The sequence below is a fragment of the Schistocerca americana genome, chromosome 9 (assembly GCF_021461395.2).
Source record: "Schistocerca americana isolate TAMUIC-IGC-003095 chromosome 9, iqSchAmer2.1, whole genome shotgun sequence".
In the NCBI taxonomy this organism is placed as follows: domain Eukaryota; kingdom Metazoa; phylum Arthropoda; class Insecta; order Orthoptera; family Acrididae; genus Schistocerca; species Schistocerca americana.
In genome coordinates, this window is record NC_060127.1 from 101,061,600 (window position 1) to 101,076,720 (window position 15,121).

General features: G+C 38.5%; 1 protein-coding gene across 2 annotated transcripts in view; it reads left to right on the forward strand.

The window, feature by feature from the left end:
• The window catches only part of LOC124550943 (zinc finger and SCAN domain-containing protein 22-like), an 82,641-nt gene extending 68,193 nt beyond the window's left edge, over window positions 1–14,448 (forward strand). For both annotated transcript variants that reach the window (XM_047125751.1, XM_047125750.1), the window contains exon 7: window positions 8,345–14,448. In XM_047125751.1, the coding sequence (XP_046981707.1) occupies window positions 8,345–8,593 (249 nt within the window). In that variant the 3' untranslated portion in view covers window positions 8,594–14,448. The remainder of the gene's footprint in view (window positions 1–8,344) is intronic.
• The last annotated feature ends 673 nt before the right edge of the window (window positions 14,449–15,121 follow it).

Sequence of the window (15,121 nt, forward strand, 5' to 3'; positions counted from 1 at the left end):
TGCAATGGACCCGTGAACACCACCACTGGGGTGCTGGGTGGCAACATGTAATCTTTTCGAATGAGTCCCACTTCGTACTCCCCCTGCTTCAGGCATCTCCACAGGCCACATTTCAACAGAGCAATGCCTGGCCACATATTGCGAGGAATGTACAGGCTTTCTTCGAAGAGCGACGGGTACCATTGCTTCCCTGGCCTGCGCGTTCGCCAGCCGTGTTGCCTGTGGAATGTCTGGGGCATGGTTGGTCAGCACCTGGTGCGTCACAGTCCTCCGGTAACTGGTGTCGCAGATTTGTGGGCTCGGATACAAACCGCGTGGAGGGAAATCTCTCAGGAATGTATTCAGAACCTTAGTGATTCAATGCCATGGCATATAACAGCTCTATTTGCAGCGCGTGGTGGCCACACGACGTACTGAATAGTGGGGCTCAAAGGACATGTATAGACTTGAAAAGGTAATCATTTGTTACTTGTTATGTACCTAACCTGTGGTATTAAATTAATGGAATTCATGTGTTTCCTTCCTGGTGTTGCAATTTCCACAAATGGTAGTGTATGAAGGAACAGCCACGGGTAAACTGAGACTGGGCAGACCCCATGCACTAACAGACAAGTCGGTCCAGCATTCTAGAAGGTGGTTGTAAAGAACCACATGGAATCAATGGAAGGAATCATTCGTGAGTTCCCTAGTGCTTATCACCAGTCCAACTAGCAAAATGGCTGTGCGTAGAGGAATTAAAAAGAAAGGGGTACTATGGTCAAGCAGCTCCTACACATACTGTGGTCAGTGCTAAGTGACATTTGAGGTTATCTGAAGAGCAACACAACTAGACAGTGGATAAATGGAAACAAGTGGTTTGGACTGTTTGGCAGTCTGATAAAAGGGTTTGGGTTTTGCGACTGCCTGGAGCATGTTGCCTGCCATCGTGTGTACTGCCAGCAGTGAAATACGAAGAAAGTGATGTTACAATATGGGGATAATTTTCACGGTTAGGTTGTGGTCTCCATATCGTGGTTAAGGAAATGCTAGATGTGGAAGGATGTAAATACATTTTACAGCACTGTGTTATGCGTACAGTAGAGCAACAGTTCAAAGACATCAATTGTTTGTATCGGCAGGACAGTGCACCCTGTCGTAAAGCGGCATCTGTGAGGCAATGATTTGTTGAGAATTACATTCATGAAATGGGCAGGCCTGCACAGAGTGCTGACCTTTGGGATGAGTTAGAATGTCGACTTTGCTTCAGGCACCTGTGTCCGAAATCACTACCTTCTCTGGTTTCAGATCTTCGGACACATCACTTACAGTGTTCTGAGCAGTGTTCAAGCTGTCATAAAAATGAAGATTGGACACACTCTGTATAATGTCCGCTAATAAGTGTTCGGATACTTTTCATTGGTCATTGTACTTCTGTGTGCATTTCATTTCAGTATCTGCACCTTAGTACCAGGCGATGAAACTGTAAGAGACTCAAAACCTATTGCGAAAAACAACAAACACAGCTTAGTGGAAAATTAGTATGGAAATAGCATTTCTGCTCCAAAACAAAATATAACTACGCTACTGGCCATTAAAATTGCTACACCAAGAAGAAATGCAGATGATAAACGGGTATTCATTTGACAAATATGTTATACTAGAACTGACATGTAATTACATTTTCACGCAATTTGGGTGCATCGATCCTTAGAAATCAGTACCCAGAACAACCACTTCTGGCCGTAGTAGTGGCCTTGATACGCCTGGGCAGTGAGTCAAACAGAGCTTGGATGGCATGTACAGGTACAGCTGCCCATGCAACTTCAATACGATACCACAGTTCATCCAGAGTAGTGACTGGCGTATTGTGACAAGCCAGTTGCGCGGCCACCATTGACCAGACATTTCCTGTTGGTGAGAGATCTGGAGAATGTGCTGGCCAGGGCAGCAGAAGAACATTTTCTGTATCCAGAAAGGCCCGTACAGGTCCTGCAACATGTGGTTGTGTATTATCCTGCTGAAATGTAGGGTTTAGCAGGGATCGAATGAAGGGTAGAGCCACCGGTCGTAACACATCTGAAATGTAACGTCCACTGTTCAAAGTGCTGTCAATGTGAACAAGAGCTGACAGAGATGTGTAACCAATGGCACCCCATACCATCATGCCGGGTGATATGCCAGTATGGTGATGACAAATACATGCATCCAATGTGTGTTCACTGCGATGTCGCCAAACATGAATGCGACTATCATGATGCTGTAAACAGAACCTGGATTCATCCGAAAAAATAAGGTTTTGCCATTCGTGCACCCAGGTTCGTTGATAGTACACCATTGCAGGTGCTCCTGTCTGTGATGCAGCATCAAGAGTAATTGCAGCCACGGTCTCCGAGCTGATAGTCCATGCTGCTGCAAACGTTGTCGAACTGTTCGTGCAGATGGTTGTTGGTTGGCAAACGTCCCCATCTGTTGACTCAGGGATCGAGACATGGCTGCACGATCTGTTACAGCCATGCGGATAAGATGCCTGTCATCTCGACTGCTAGTGATACGAGGCCGTTGGGATCCAGCACGGCGTTCCGTATTACCCTCCTGAACCCACTGATTCCACATTCTGCCAACAGTCATTGGATCTCGACCAACGCGAGCAGCAATGTCGCGATACGATAAACCGTATACACAATAGGTTACAATCCGACCTTTATCAAAGTCGGAAACGTGATGGTACGCATTTCTCCTCATTACATGAGGCATCACAACAATGTTTCACCAGGCAACGCTGGTCAACTGCTGTTCGTGTATGAGAAATCGGTTGGAAACTTTCCTCATATCAGCACGTTGTAGGTGTCGCCACCGGCGCCAACCTTGTGTGAATGCTCTGAGAAGCTAATCATTTGCATATCACAGCATCGTCTTCCTATCGGTTAAATTTCGCATCTGCAGCACGTCATCTTCATGGTGTAGCAGTTTTAATGACCAGTAGTGTAGTTAACTGTGTGAAGTTCCAGTTACATGACGTGGTATAGATAAAAGTGAGTAATATAGGGCAGTAATTTTTTTATTTTTTATTTATTTTCAGATGTCCAAATGAGAAGAATTGTCTTAATTATAAGTTCTAGTACGATTTAATCAGTGTTGTTACTCCTTACGTAGTGAGTGGTGGTCAATGGAAATGGAATTGTTGTCTCATGGAATGCACATACTGACTTCCTAGCAAATAAATGAAGCAGTTTTGCATTTGCAATGGAAGTACGAGGGCGGTTCAGAAAGTAACCTCCGATTGGTCACAGTGCGGGTTGTGGGGGGAGTAGCGATGCCATCTGTGCGTTCACGCACTCAACAGGTCAGTCGGCATCAAGCCGTGGTCGAGTGAACGTCGTACCTGCGCTAGTTTAGTTTTTGTGGCAGTTTGAAATGTGTGCTGCAATAGAAAACCCCGCCAAATGTGAAGTGCGTGCTGTCATAAGGTTTTTTACAGCCAAAGGATATTCTGCAGCAGCTATTCATCGTGAGCTTTGTGCCGTGTACGGACCAAGAGTTATGAGTGAAGGAGTTGTCTGTGAATGGGTACGTTTATTTAAAAGTGGACGAGAAAACGTTCATGATGAAGAGAGGAGTGGTAGACCATCATTGGTGACTGACGAACTCGTTCAGACAGTTGATGCAAAAGTTCGTGAAAATCGACGTTTCTCAATGTCGGAGTTGTCTACTGGTTTTCCACAGATTTCTAAGACTCTCTTGTACGAGATAGTGACAGCAAGATTGGGTTACCGTAAGTTCTGTGCACGATGGGTGCCCAAAATTCTTACCGACCACCACAAAACTCAAAGAATGGCCTCTGCATTAGACTTTCTGTAACGTTATGAGGACGAAGGAGAACCATTGTTAAACAGAATCGTGACCGGTGACGAAACCTGGATTAAGTACGTGAACCCTGAGACAAAAGAACAATCAAAGATGTGGGCACATTCAAATTCGCCTACCAAACCAAGAAAAGCCTCGCAAGATTTTTCTGCCAGAAAACGGTGTTTTGGGATGCCAAAGGGGTGTTGTTGGTTGAATTCATGGAACGTGGTACGACCATTAATCAAGACGTGTACTGTGAAACAATAAAAAAGTTACGACGGGCTATACAGAACAAACGCCGTGGTATGCTGACTTCCGGTATCGTTTTTTTGCACGATAACGCCCGTCCTCACTCTGCTCGCAGAACAACGGCCCTTCTTGAGTCCTTCAAATGGGACGTTATCAACCATCCACCTTACAGCCCAGACCTGGCGCCAAGTGATTATCACCTCTTCATGCATTTGAAGAAATGGCTCGGGTCACAGTGGTTTGATGACGACGAAGAGCTCAAAGATGCGGTCACAGGCTGGCTCCAGGCACAAGCGGGTGATTTTTATGCAGAAGGAATTTCAAAGCTTGTGAAGAGATACGATAAGTGCCTCAATCGCTGTGGAGACTATGTAGAAAAATAGTGCAAAGATGTAGTTGTAAGATGTATATATTAAAATATTTTTATTTAACTTGGTGTATTTTTTTAAATCAACCGGAGGTTACTTTCTGAACGGCCCTCGTATTAGCAAATTCTACTGATACGACTACACGAAAAATAGCATATTATAGTTATTTTGAATCTGTCATTAGCTATGGTGTAATTTTCTGAGGAAATTCAAATAGTGTATTATGAAACTGCAGAAGAAATTTAGGAGATACATGGGTACTGCACAGCAAAAAGAATCTTGTCACCCATTATTTCAGAAACTGTTCCCTCCATATACGTTTATGAAATTACAATCTTCTTACGCAGCTGTCAAAAAATTATTTGAGGAGAATTATTTTAACCACACCTAGAGCACAAGAAATGAAAATAATTTTATACTATGTACACATCAATTGAAATTATATGCTCAGATTCCACGGTACATGGGACAACAGTATGTAAGAAATCAATAGGCAAAAACATGTTTGATATGAACCCAGAGATTATAAAAATAAGGCTACAGCAGATTCTATGGGAGAAATGATACTATTCAGTAGAATAATTCATAAAAGATGAAATGATAATTTGAACAATGGAGAACCTCGTGTTAGATATTTTACTTGTTTGTATAACTAATCAGCTTTTTCAGAAGTAATGACACAGTATCAGAACCAAAACAAACAACCAAAGAAATTAGGATCATCAGTGAACAAAATATCGACATCTTTAGAACAATGTTAAGTAAGGAAACCTGGAATGAAACCCTACAGGCCCAGAGTGCATTTATTTCAACAATTAAGTACCATTTTAATGTAGCATTTCCCAAAGTAAAGAGACAAGAAAGGCAGCAAGATCAAACACAGTGGATTACCAGTGAAATACTAGAACAGTGAAGGAAGCTTCAGGATGTGAGATGGATGGGCGAAGCTGAAAACTATAAAATGTTAAAAAAGAAGTATAGAAAAACAATAAGAGAAGCCAAAGCAAGAGCAATTGACACCACTATAGCGAACTCAAAAAACAAGGCAAAGGCAGCTTGGAATGCAATCAATGCTGAAAGAAAGAAGAAGGTATTAGGTCAATTAAAATAGACAAACAGTGGTCACAGATGGTATGGAAATAGCAGACATACTGAATAATAACTATATCAGAGTAGTACAAAACTTAAAATTGGAAAGAAATAGTCAAAAACAGAAGGGTATTAAGGTACCAAAAAGATCATGCAGTACTATGTTCTTAAGACCAGTCATGGAAGATGAATTGCGGAAAACTATACAGAAACTGAAGTCCAAGAAATCAGCTGGTGATGATGAAATATCAAATGATGTAATAAAGCTGGTATGTGAGGAGATAATAACACCACTGCTGAACATAGCAAACTGTTCTTTCAGAGATGCAATTTTTCCAGAAAAACTGAAGACAACGAAGGTAGTGCCAGTGTACAAGAAAGGGTGTAAGGATGATCCCAACAACTACAGACCAGTTTCACTGATATCAGGTTTCTCAAAAATCCTAGAAATGCTTATGTATACCAGATTAGTTAACTATTTGGACAAACATAACATTCTCATACCCTCACAACATGGTTTCAGAAAGGGTAAATCTACAGAATCAGCAATTGTCAGTCTAACAGAATACATTTTACAGTCCTTTGATGAGAAAAAGGTTGTCTCTGCAATGTTTCTGGATCTTTCAAAGGCATTTGACACCATTGACCATGAAATGCTGATACAAAAATTAAGCAACTATGGCATTCGGGGACAACCAGGTGAATGGATAAAATCATACTTGTGCAACCGCAAGCAGTATGTATCATTAGGAAACTCATACCAATCGGAAACCAAATTCATCAAATATGGAGTGCCGCAGGGTTCAGTAATGGGGCCATTTTTATTTAATGTATTTGTCAATGATTTAGGCGTTGAGGAGGAAGAAAAGAAAATATTGTATGCTGATACTAAATAGTGACCAAAATATGGAACAGCTTGAGAGAAGAGCATACATATCTGCAAATGTCACAGCTCAATGGCTGTTGGGAAATGAACTGGTTATAAATCTAAAAAAGACTATGTATGCAGTGTTTAAAAACAAGGAAAAGGCTGTAGACATGGATTTAGAGGTTGATGGAACAAGGCTGGAAGAAGTAGAATCTGCTAGATTCTTAGGTATTCTTGTGGATAATGAACTGAAATGGAAAAAACATATTAATAATGTCTGTAAGAAACTGAGCTCTGTCATATTCTTAATGATGCAGCTATCACAGTATTCAGACAAAAACCTTCTGTGTACAGTGTATCATGGACTTTTCGAACCATACTTACAGTATGGAGTGACTGTGTGGGGAAACTCAAACAAACAAGAGACAAAACGAGTGTTCACATTACAAAAAAAAGCAATTAGGACCATTTTAAGAAGAAAGACCTCTGAAACGTGCAGAAACTGTTTCAAGAATTTAGGTATCTTAACTTTTTCATCGTTGTATATATACAAAACAATAATGTACATCACAAAAGGTAGTGAGGACTGGATTACAAATGCTGGTGTACACTCCCACAATACAAGAAGGAAGAATGAAGTACGGAGCATACCCCACCGACTGGCAATGCTAGAAAAAGGACCCCAGTACTCTGGTATCAGACTACTAAGAAGTCTGCCCAAGAACCTGCAAGATAGTTACTTCACAATGACTTTCCAAAGAAACTTAAAGACTATCTCATTGAAAAAGAGTTTTGCAGTGTTGCAGAATACTTATGCCATTAAATTTGTATAAATTGTTACTCATTATCAGTGATGTAAAAATGTAAGCTAAAGTTGTAGAAAAATAAGTGATAAAGAATGTTACTACTTTGACATGTCCTATATTACACGTGCATTTACTGTACACAATGAAATCTTACAGGATCAAATAAATTCGATTCAATATTCAGGGTGATTCTTACTAAAATCTTGGGAAAACCCAAAAATGGATGAGAAATATTGAAATCTGATGTTACCAGATGATATACCTTACCACAAGTGCAGTCGTTGACTTGAACACGAAGGGACAATTAGGCAATGCAATACTTACACTCGAGCAAACGTTGCTCATACCTAACACCTATTGTAAGTGTGATTTCTTGTAAATATGTAAGTTAGAAAATTAAATTGTCCTCACTATGACCAAGTAAACATTGGTCTTATTTTGTGTTTCTTTCCTTCTGTCTCTTTATTTTTTGTTTACAGACACAATTTAATAGAGAAAATGTAGGTCATTTACTGGTAATGATGCAGTTCGGTAGCTTTTACTCATTTACTTGTTACACAATACGGTAGGTTTTTGTTGTATTGTATTTTGCAGTAAACTATTGGAGACCAGTAAATAAACTAATGAATCTTACCTCGGTGTAAACACACAGTTGCCTAACACAGTGAAAAAATTGCTGCCTGCCAGAACCTGAGTTCCATGCACTAAAGTCATGCACGTGGGCCCAGGCACACACCAACATGAATACACAACTTAGGTTAGGATGACCGGGTGCAGTAGATCTGTAGGCTCAGCTGTTGCATGTGTAGTGAGGTACATCATTTGTTGATGTCACGTGTTTAACATTTCTCATCTGCTTTACGGGTGTTTCTCAACATTTGTGACACCACGTCACTTATGTTAAATTATTTGTCTCAGTATCGTATACATCACTTCGGAGATTTCCAAAAGTTAATAAGAATTACCCTCTGTAACAGAATTGTTTTATTATTAGTATGCTGTTATTAAGATCAGTTTCGATGTGTGTACTCTACCTGAATCAGATAATTTAGATTATGTATGTTATGAGTCTCATAAACCAGAAGTCACAATATTCTCATAATTTGTGAGCTCAACATGTCATTTCATTCCCCGCACAGGTACGGGCGAAGGACGTCGAGCGACCGTTCGAGTGCCAGCTCTGCCAAAAACGTTTTGTGCGGAAACACCACCTACAGGCTCACCTGCGTTCGCACAGTGGTATCAAGCCGTTTAATTGTCCATTGTGTGGCAAGGCTCTGAGTAGCAAGCAGAGTGTTGGGATACACTTGCGTCAGCACGAGCCGGTGCCGCCAGTGTCACGTCAACACCAGCCGATACTGCCAGTGCCCGCTTCGCGTCCCCAGTGATGTAGCCACGCCATCTCTGCGGATGTCCTCGCGAGAGTCTATGTGATCGCCAACTGGAGGGTCCAGCCTCCAGAGTACGGAGACAATGGTTCCGTTTAGTTTGGTGGGTCGACTGCCGGACGCATGAGAATGTAAAATATTATTTTGTCGTGTGGAATGTGACTGTGCACGCAGTTTTACTGGGTGTATGCATACCTCTAAGTGTCTGCAACTAGTATAATGTCAGATGGTGTACCATTGGTCAAACTGAGCTATTAGTTTCCATGGGTGAGCTGTGATATCTTTGTGCATGTGTGTATAAGAATGTATGCATTCGCTAGTAATGTTCAGAAATAGTGTTCCTATACAGATACAGACTAGATAAGCCATTTATAAGCAATATGTCTCGGGTAACGGTGGCTGCTTTTTTAATTTCCTACGCAAAGAATTTCTTGTGTGTCCACATTTTAGTTTTGATATTTGTGGAGACTACACTATTTGTGGCTAATTTTAGCAATTACATGATTACAAGAGACTCTGCAGAACAGTGAAATATTGCGTGCTTAAAAGATTTGTAGAATGTTTCCTTACCTTTAAGTAGCGTACTACCTTTGTTTCGGAATCCACTCAAATTTAATGAGAAATATGTGGAAAATTTATTCATCTATACGACAGCAACTCTTGTTTGCTTCCTCAGTTTCTATTGCCTTTGTGCTTTGAACTTGTTACTTTCTCACAAATTCCAACTTCACACAAATGAGGATTTTGACAATGTAACATGATGATTAGTTCAGTTGAAGACTTGTACCAAAGAACAAAAAGCCTTCATATCTTGCATTAGTGGACTCTAGCATTATAGTTTGAATAAATTAATTCTGTGATTGATAAATGTTAGCAGCAGTTGGCTGATACCTGACCCCTACACTTGATTCGGCTAAAATGATTCAGTACTCTCCATGCCAGATATTGCAAGCAAGGTCGCAACTCTCAACTCCTTAAATTTCTGTCAAGGTTTTGTTTTCTAGTGGGTCAGAATAAATATTTGTAGAAAAGATGGAATAAGCAGGATGTTGAATAATATTACACTCTTTAAAAAAAAAAAAAAAAAAAAAAAAATCAATTGCACTCGGATTGATGACCGTCTGGGTCTGCCGAGCTCAGTTGGCAAGTGGGGTACACTCAGCCCTTCTGAGATCACTTGAGGTGCTACTTGATTGAGAAATAGTGGCTCCTGTCATGAAAACAGCAATGGCCAGTAGAACACTGCGCTGACCACATGCCCCTGCATATCTGCACCCAGTGATCCCTAACAGTTGAGGATGACGCGGCGGTTGGTCAGTACTGTTGGGCCTTCCGAGGCCTATATGAGCGGATTTTAGTTTAGTTTGTTTTTGAGTATTATACTGGATTCTTACAAGGGGTCTTTACAGATTGACCCTCTTTGATTTTCTTCATATAAATATGATTTAAAGGTAAGTGCCTTGAGTATCAATTTCCTAAATCAGTATAGCACACTTGGCAAAACAAATAGAAAAAATTGAGCTTGAAGGTTATTGCCTACTGTCAAGTACAAAAAATTTGGAGCTTTTTCAACAGAGCTGTGTATATTTCTAGTCTTTTAATTGTTAGGTTGCCAGTTCTATTTTTGTTAGGGGGCAACTTTATCCTTTTGTTTGAATTCTGCTATATATTTTTATCAAATTGAAATGTTAATTAACAAGTATTGAACCATAATTTTTTATAAAAATAACATTTCTTTTATTTTTAATCCCTAATCACATGGAAATGGGGGTATTTGTAATTAATTATAATTTAGTACAAAAATGTGAAGTGTGTTGGCAAATGAAAAAATTTCATGTCAGTAATAGTTTTTAATTTGTTTGTGTTCATTCATAACCTCTAGAAATGAAAAGTGTGACATAGTGATTTAGGAAATGAAACAATGGAAAATCATGTTTGGAATAATGTCAGTATTATGAAAAGGGTAGATTGCTATTCACCATACAGGGGAGATGTTGAGTTGCAGGTAGGTACAACAAAAAGACTGTCTAAAAGTAAGCTTACAATATTTTTGTTATGCCTATAGGTGAGTCATATCTCCACTTTATGGTGAGTAGCAAGCTATCCTTTTCATGGTTTAGGAAATTGATATCCAGGCATTGACCTTGAAATCCAGAAAATTAAAAATGACTGGCTCATAAGGTGTCCTAGTATGTCTAAACTTTGACTTGCAGAGTATGAAGTACCAAGGTCATTATTTCTTTTGGCAAAATGAAGGCAGAACAGAGGAAAACTAATCCTGTTTACATCTACAACATGTTGAATTTTTGTAATTTTGCAACTTTTTGTTGGGGGAGGAATATCTCGATGGACAAGCTTTCAGAAAACAGATTTACTTCTGTTTTGTAATGGACTGTTAATATTCTGCTTCAGTTGATGATGCTGGTCAAAGTTATGGAGTAAACTGCAATTTTGAAGACCCATTTGTGGAGTGAAATTTTATTGTTATGAGAAAGGCCAGAAAGCCTGAAAAAGAGAGGAAGCTAACTACTGATGGCCACAGGTCTTTTTTGTGAAACAATGAATACATTTTTGTATTTTGTGTACCATTTTGCCTCAAATAAGATTCGGGTAATTTGGGTGCTACCACCTTCAACCTTGTTGAGTGTGCACTTTCATTGCTTACAACTCATACATGACATGTTTAATTATATTTTTACCAAATCAGTTATTTTTAACTGGAACACTTTTTAAAGTTAGTGGTGGACTAGAATAGTGTGTCAGGTAGCGATTCAAGCCCTTGCATTTCACAGACAGTGTTTAAAATCATAAGATAAAACTGTCAGCAGGGTTCCTGGTCAGCTCAGCTTGTAAAACCATTACCTGTGAACAGCAAAAGTCTGTGTTAGAGTTCCCATCAGTGCACACTGTTGTAATTTGTGAAAAAGTTTCATTACAGAACACAATCCTTTTTGTGTTTGATTCATGGAGGATTAAATTATTGCAAATACGGAGTTATATAAGTTCAGCGATGTACAATATGATGAATAGACCTAAGGTGGTGGTATGCATATAGAGAGAAAAACAAAATCTATTAGTATCAAAGTAGGTGTTGAAAGTGGTAATTTAAGCTTAAGGTGTCACTGAGTAAAAATCAAGGAAAGTTTTTGGAGTACACCTTGCAACATCACACTAAAGATACCATGGTGATATATTGGAGCTAGAACTCTTATTGGGCGAAAAAAATTAACTGATAGAACTTAAACATCAAATTAAATGCAAAGCAAAAAGCAAATGAAACAAGGATCCAAAAATTTGAATATAAGAAAGTGAACTAAAGACAGGGAAATGGGAAAATAACAAAGATAGAAAGGATGCATTTCAGACAACCTAAAAGAGGCTAGGTATGTAAATGATAAAGAACAAGTGGCAACCAAATTACCTAATAATGTGAAAAGTATGATGATGCTTTTAATCATATTAGCTATAATTATGAAACTAAACTTTGCCCTTGTATACTGTGTCATAATGTAGAAATAATTTGTCCATTTGGATACAGCAGCTGTAATATCAAAATTTGTTGCAGGTGACTATGACTGAATTCTAAATTTTATTGTGAGCCACAATATATTTCTCTGACGACAGCTTAAAGTAAAATAAAATTTTAGAATTAGCTGTGGTGTCCTCTAATCTTGATTCATCTTCTTCCATATTTTATTGTAATATATTTACAGTAGTAGCAATCTCACTTTTCATTGCCACATTCTGAAGTGCATGTTTGTTCTGATATGCAGTGTGATGCAGTTTCTCTGTGGCAAAGGGGGAGGGGGAATCAAAAGTAAGCAAGTGTATGTGATTCCTGTGACTACTGCCAGTTTCAGTGAAGGTCCTCTGATGTGTGTGATCAAACTGTGCTGTAAAATGTTAAAAACATTTCTATGGTTATTGTAAGTGGCCTTTACCATGGTGACTGTTTTCAAAACACACCAGTGTAGTGTTTGTTGTGTTGCAGCACAGTCAGTGGAGTTTCAGATTGTGTTACACACACACACACACACACACACACACACACACACACACAGGAATGTGTAACTAATGTGAACAAAATTCACAAGTTTGTTTATTTTTCAATAAGTAATTAAAAACCCAGCTCCATTTATTTCTATTATTGCATAGTCTTCATTTTAACTCCAAGGTTTAAGTAATCACACACAGCACATCATAAAATACTGTTCACAATACAGATTTAATGGTGGCAGTGAGATTTTAAACTGTACACACAATAGTGTACCTCACAGTTCACTGCAATAGTAAAAATATTCACTTTTCACACTACAAGTTAAACAGGGCAAATAACAGGTGAGAAAGTTTTATCTCGTACAGTTGTAGTGAGATTGCTACTATCTATAAACTACCTAGTCTGTAGACTGCCACAGGGGAAAATAAACAGTGCAAGATCCACCTTTCGACTGCAGAACTACCCGCTACTGCAACACTTAAAATTTTTTGTGTTATTGAAGTTGAAAGTGGCTTATTGACATGTACAGTAGTTTAATATAGAATATTAGCATAGATATGGGAAAAGTGCTACATCATCTCTTTTGCCACAGGCGGTATGTGATACAGAACCCACTGTATTCATCAGGGCTGACAACTTTTCCAGGCTCTGTCATTCACAACAGGATATTCATTTCACACTTTCTACTGTCCTTGTTTTCCATAACAAGGGCAGTTATATTCTGGATTCAGTTTGAGTGTGATCTCCCCCATCCAGTTCTTTTTCTAGTGGAATATTAGCATGACAGTTATTGTGTGTACTAACCAGTGCCACTTAGTATGTATGTGAAGGTTGATAATGTTGAGAAACTCTGAGACAGGTGTATTTCATGCATCACAATTGTCAATCTCTCTCTCAAAAGTATTATTGTCCTTTACAGATTTTCATTGATAAATCGACTGTTTCTTATATGCCACTTCAGTGATAGAACACATCTTGTAGGAAGACTGATCAAGCAGCTGTTGATAGGGATAAGTTTGTGTGAATGTAATATGATGTTCCTTTCTTCTCGCCCATGGAAAGAACTGCAGATTGTCATCATGCACATGCAAATCTTAATTTAGATTGCCGATGCTTGTAAGCAGAGTCTTTCTGTCAAAGATGTATCTAGTATAAGAATACCTAATCAGCGAGATGTTTCTGTCTACAAGTTGGGTTAAAAATGTTTGATAACCGTGTTATGTACATGCGCTGATATGCATTTTAATTTCATGACGTTTTAAAATACTTTTTGAGGACGTAAGCTGTTCATCGGTGTAAAAGAGGTGATGGTGTATAATGTACAGTTTCGTGAAAATGTGTATTTCTGGTTGTGTTGTTGGCTGGTCAGTACTATGCAAGTTAACTGGAGTTAGGAAATTGTGTAACTATTAAAAATTGTTTATTTGTGGAAAATATATTTTCACAGGAGGATAATATCTTTGTTATTAGTGTGAACCTGTGAGGTGTGGCCTCAGAACTGTAATAAGTGGATGTGCCAATAACTTTTGGCTTTTTTAAAGCAAATGCTTTGTAGAGAAACTACGGCAACATCTTTAACTAGGAGCACAAAGGCTTTAATGTATATAATCATAACTTTCATCACCAGCAATAATGTGGTTTAAGATAGCCATTTTAAGCAGAGCCATTTTTTGCCTTAATGCAGACATTAATTGCCTTTTGCACTGTACAATGCAGTGTACTACAATATCGTTTAATTTAAAGCTTTGTAATAGCAGTTTTCACAGAGGAACATTTTATGAAAATATATGTGTACACAAACATTTTTGAGATGTCATATATACATTAATCTGTTAGAAGTGAATGGGGGGGGGGGGGGTTGTCACAAGAATCGTCTACTAAAGACGAATTCACAGTAAGGGCACACATTGATTAGTCTTAACTACATCAACTGTTTTCCCAAGCAGAATTTTCAATGCCATCACTATTTTACTCAAAATATTTGCTACATTAGAGAGGTTGAGAGGAAATATCAAGGAGTAAGATGTGATGTTCAACATTCCATTAAAACTCTGCTGTATACACTAACAAAGATAAATTTCTTTTGAATACAGAATTTTGACAGGTTTGATCTGTCCTTCCATGCACACCTGGAGTACATAACTATTTGTTATTACAGGAACATACAATGGGAATTAAATGCCTCTTATATTATGGTATGTGACATTGGCTGTCACGGCATAGTGAAAAGTAAGTGCATGTTGGAGAACAATCCTTAAAAACAAAGCTTTACATTTACCCCTTTCTTTGTTAATATCATTGCATTTTATTTGTGATCAGAGTATAATGTAAATCAGAATGTTTATATGCTGATTACTGACAGTATTGCCTTTCTAATAATTAGAGGAAACTGTATGAAACAAATGTAATTTATTGTTATAGATGTAGCACATATTTGTCATAGTCCACTGTATTAAATAATGACAATATAAAGTATGTATACAATGTCATAATTTATATTTTATTGCATATAAGCATATGAAGTATTTATT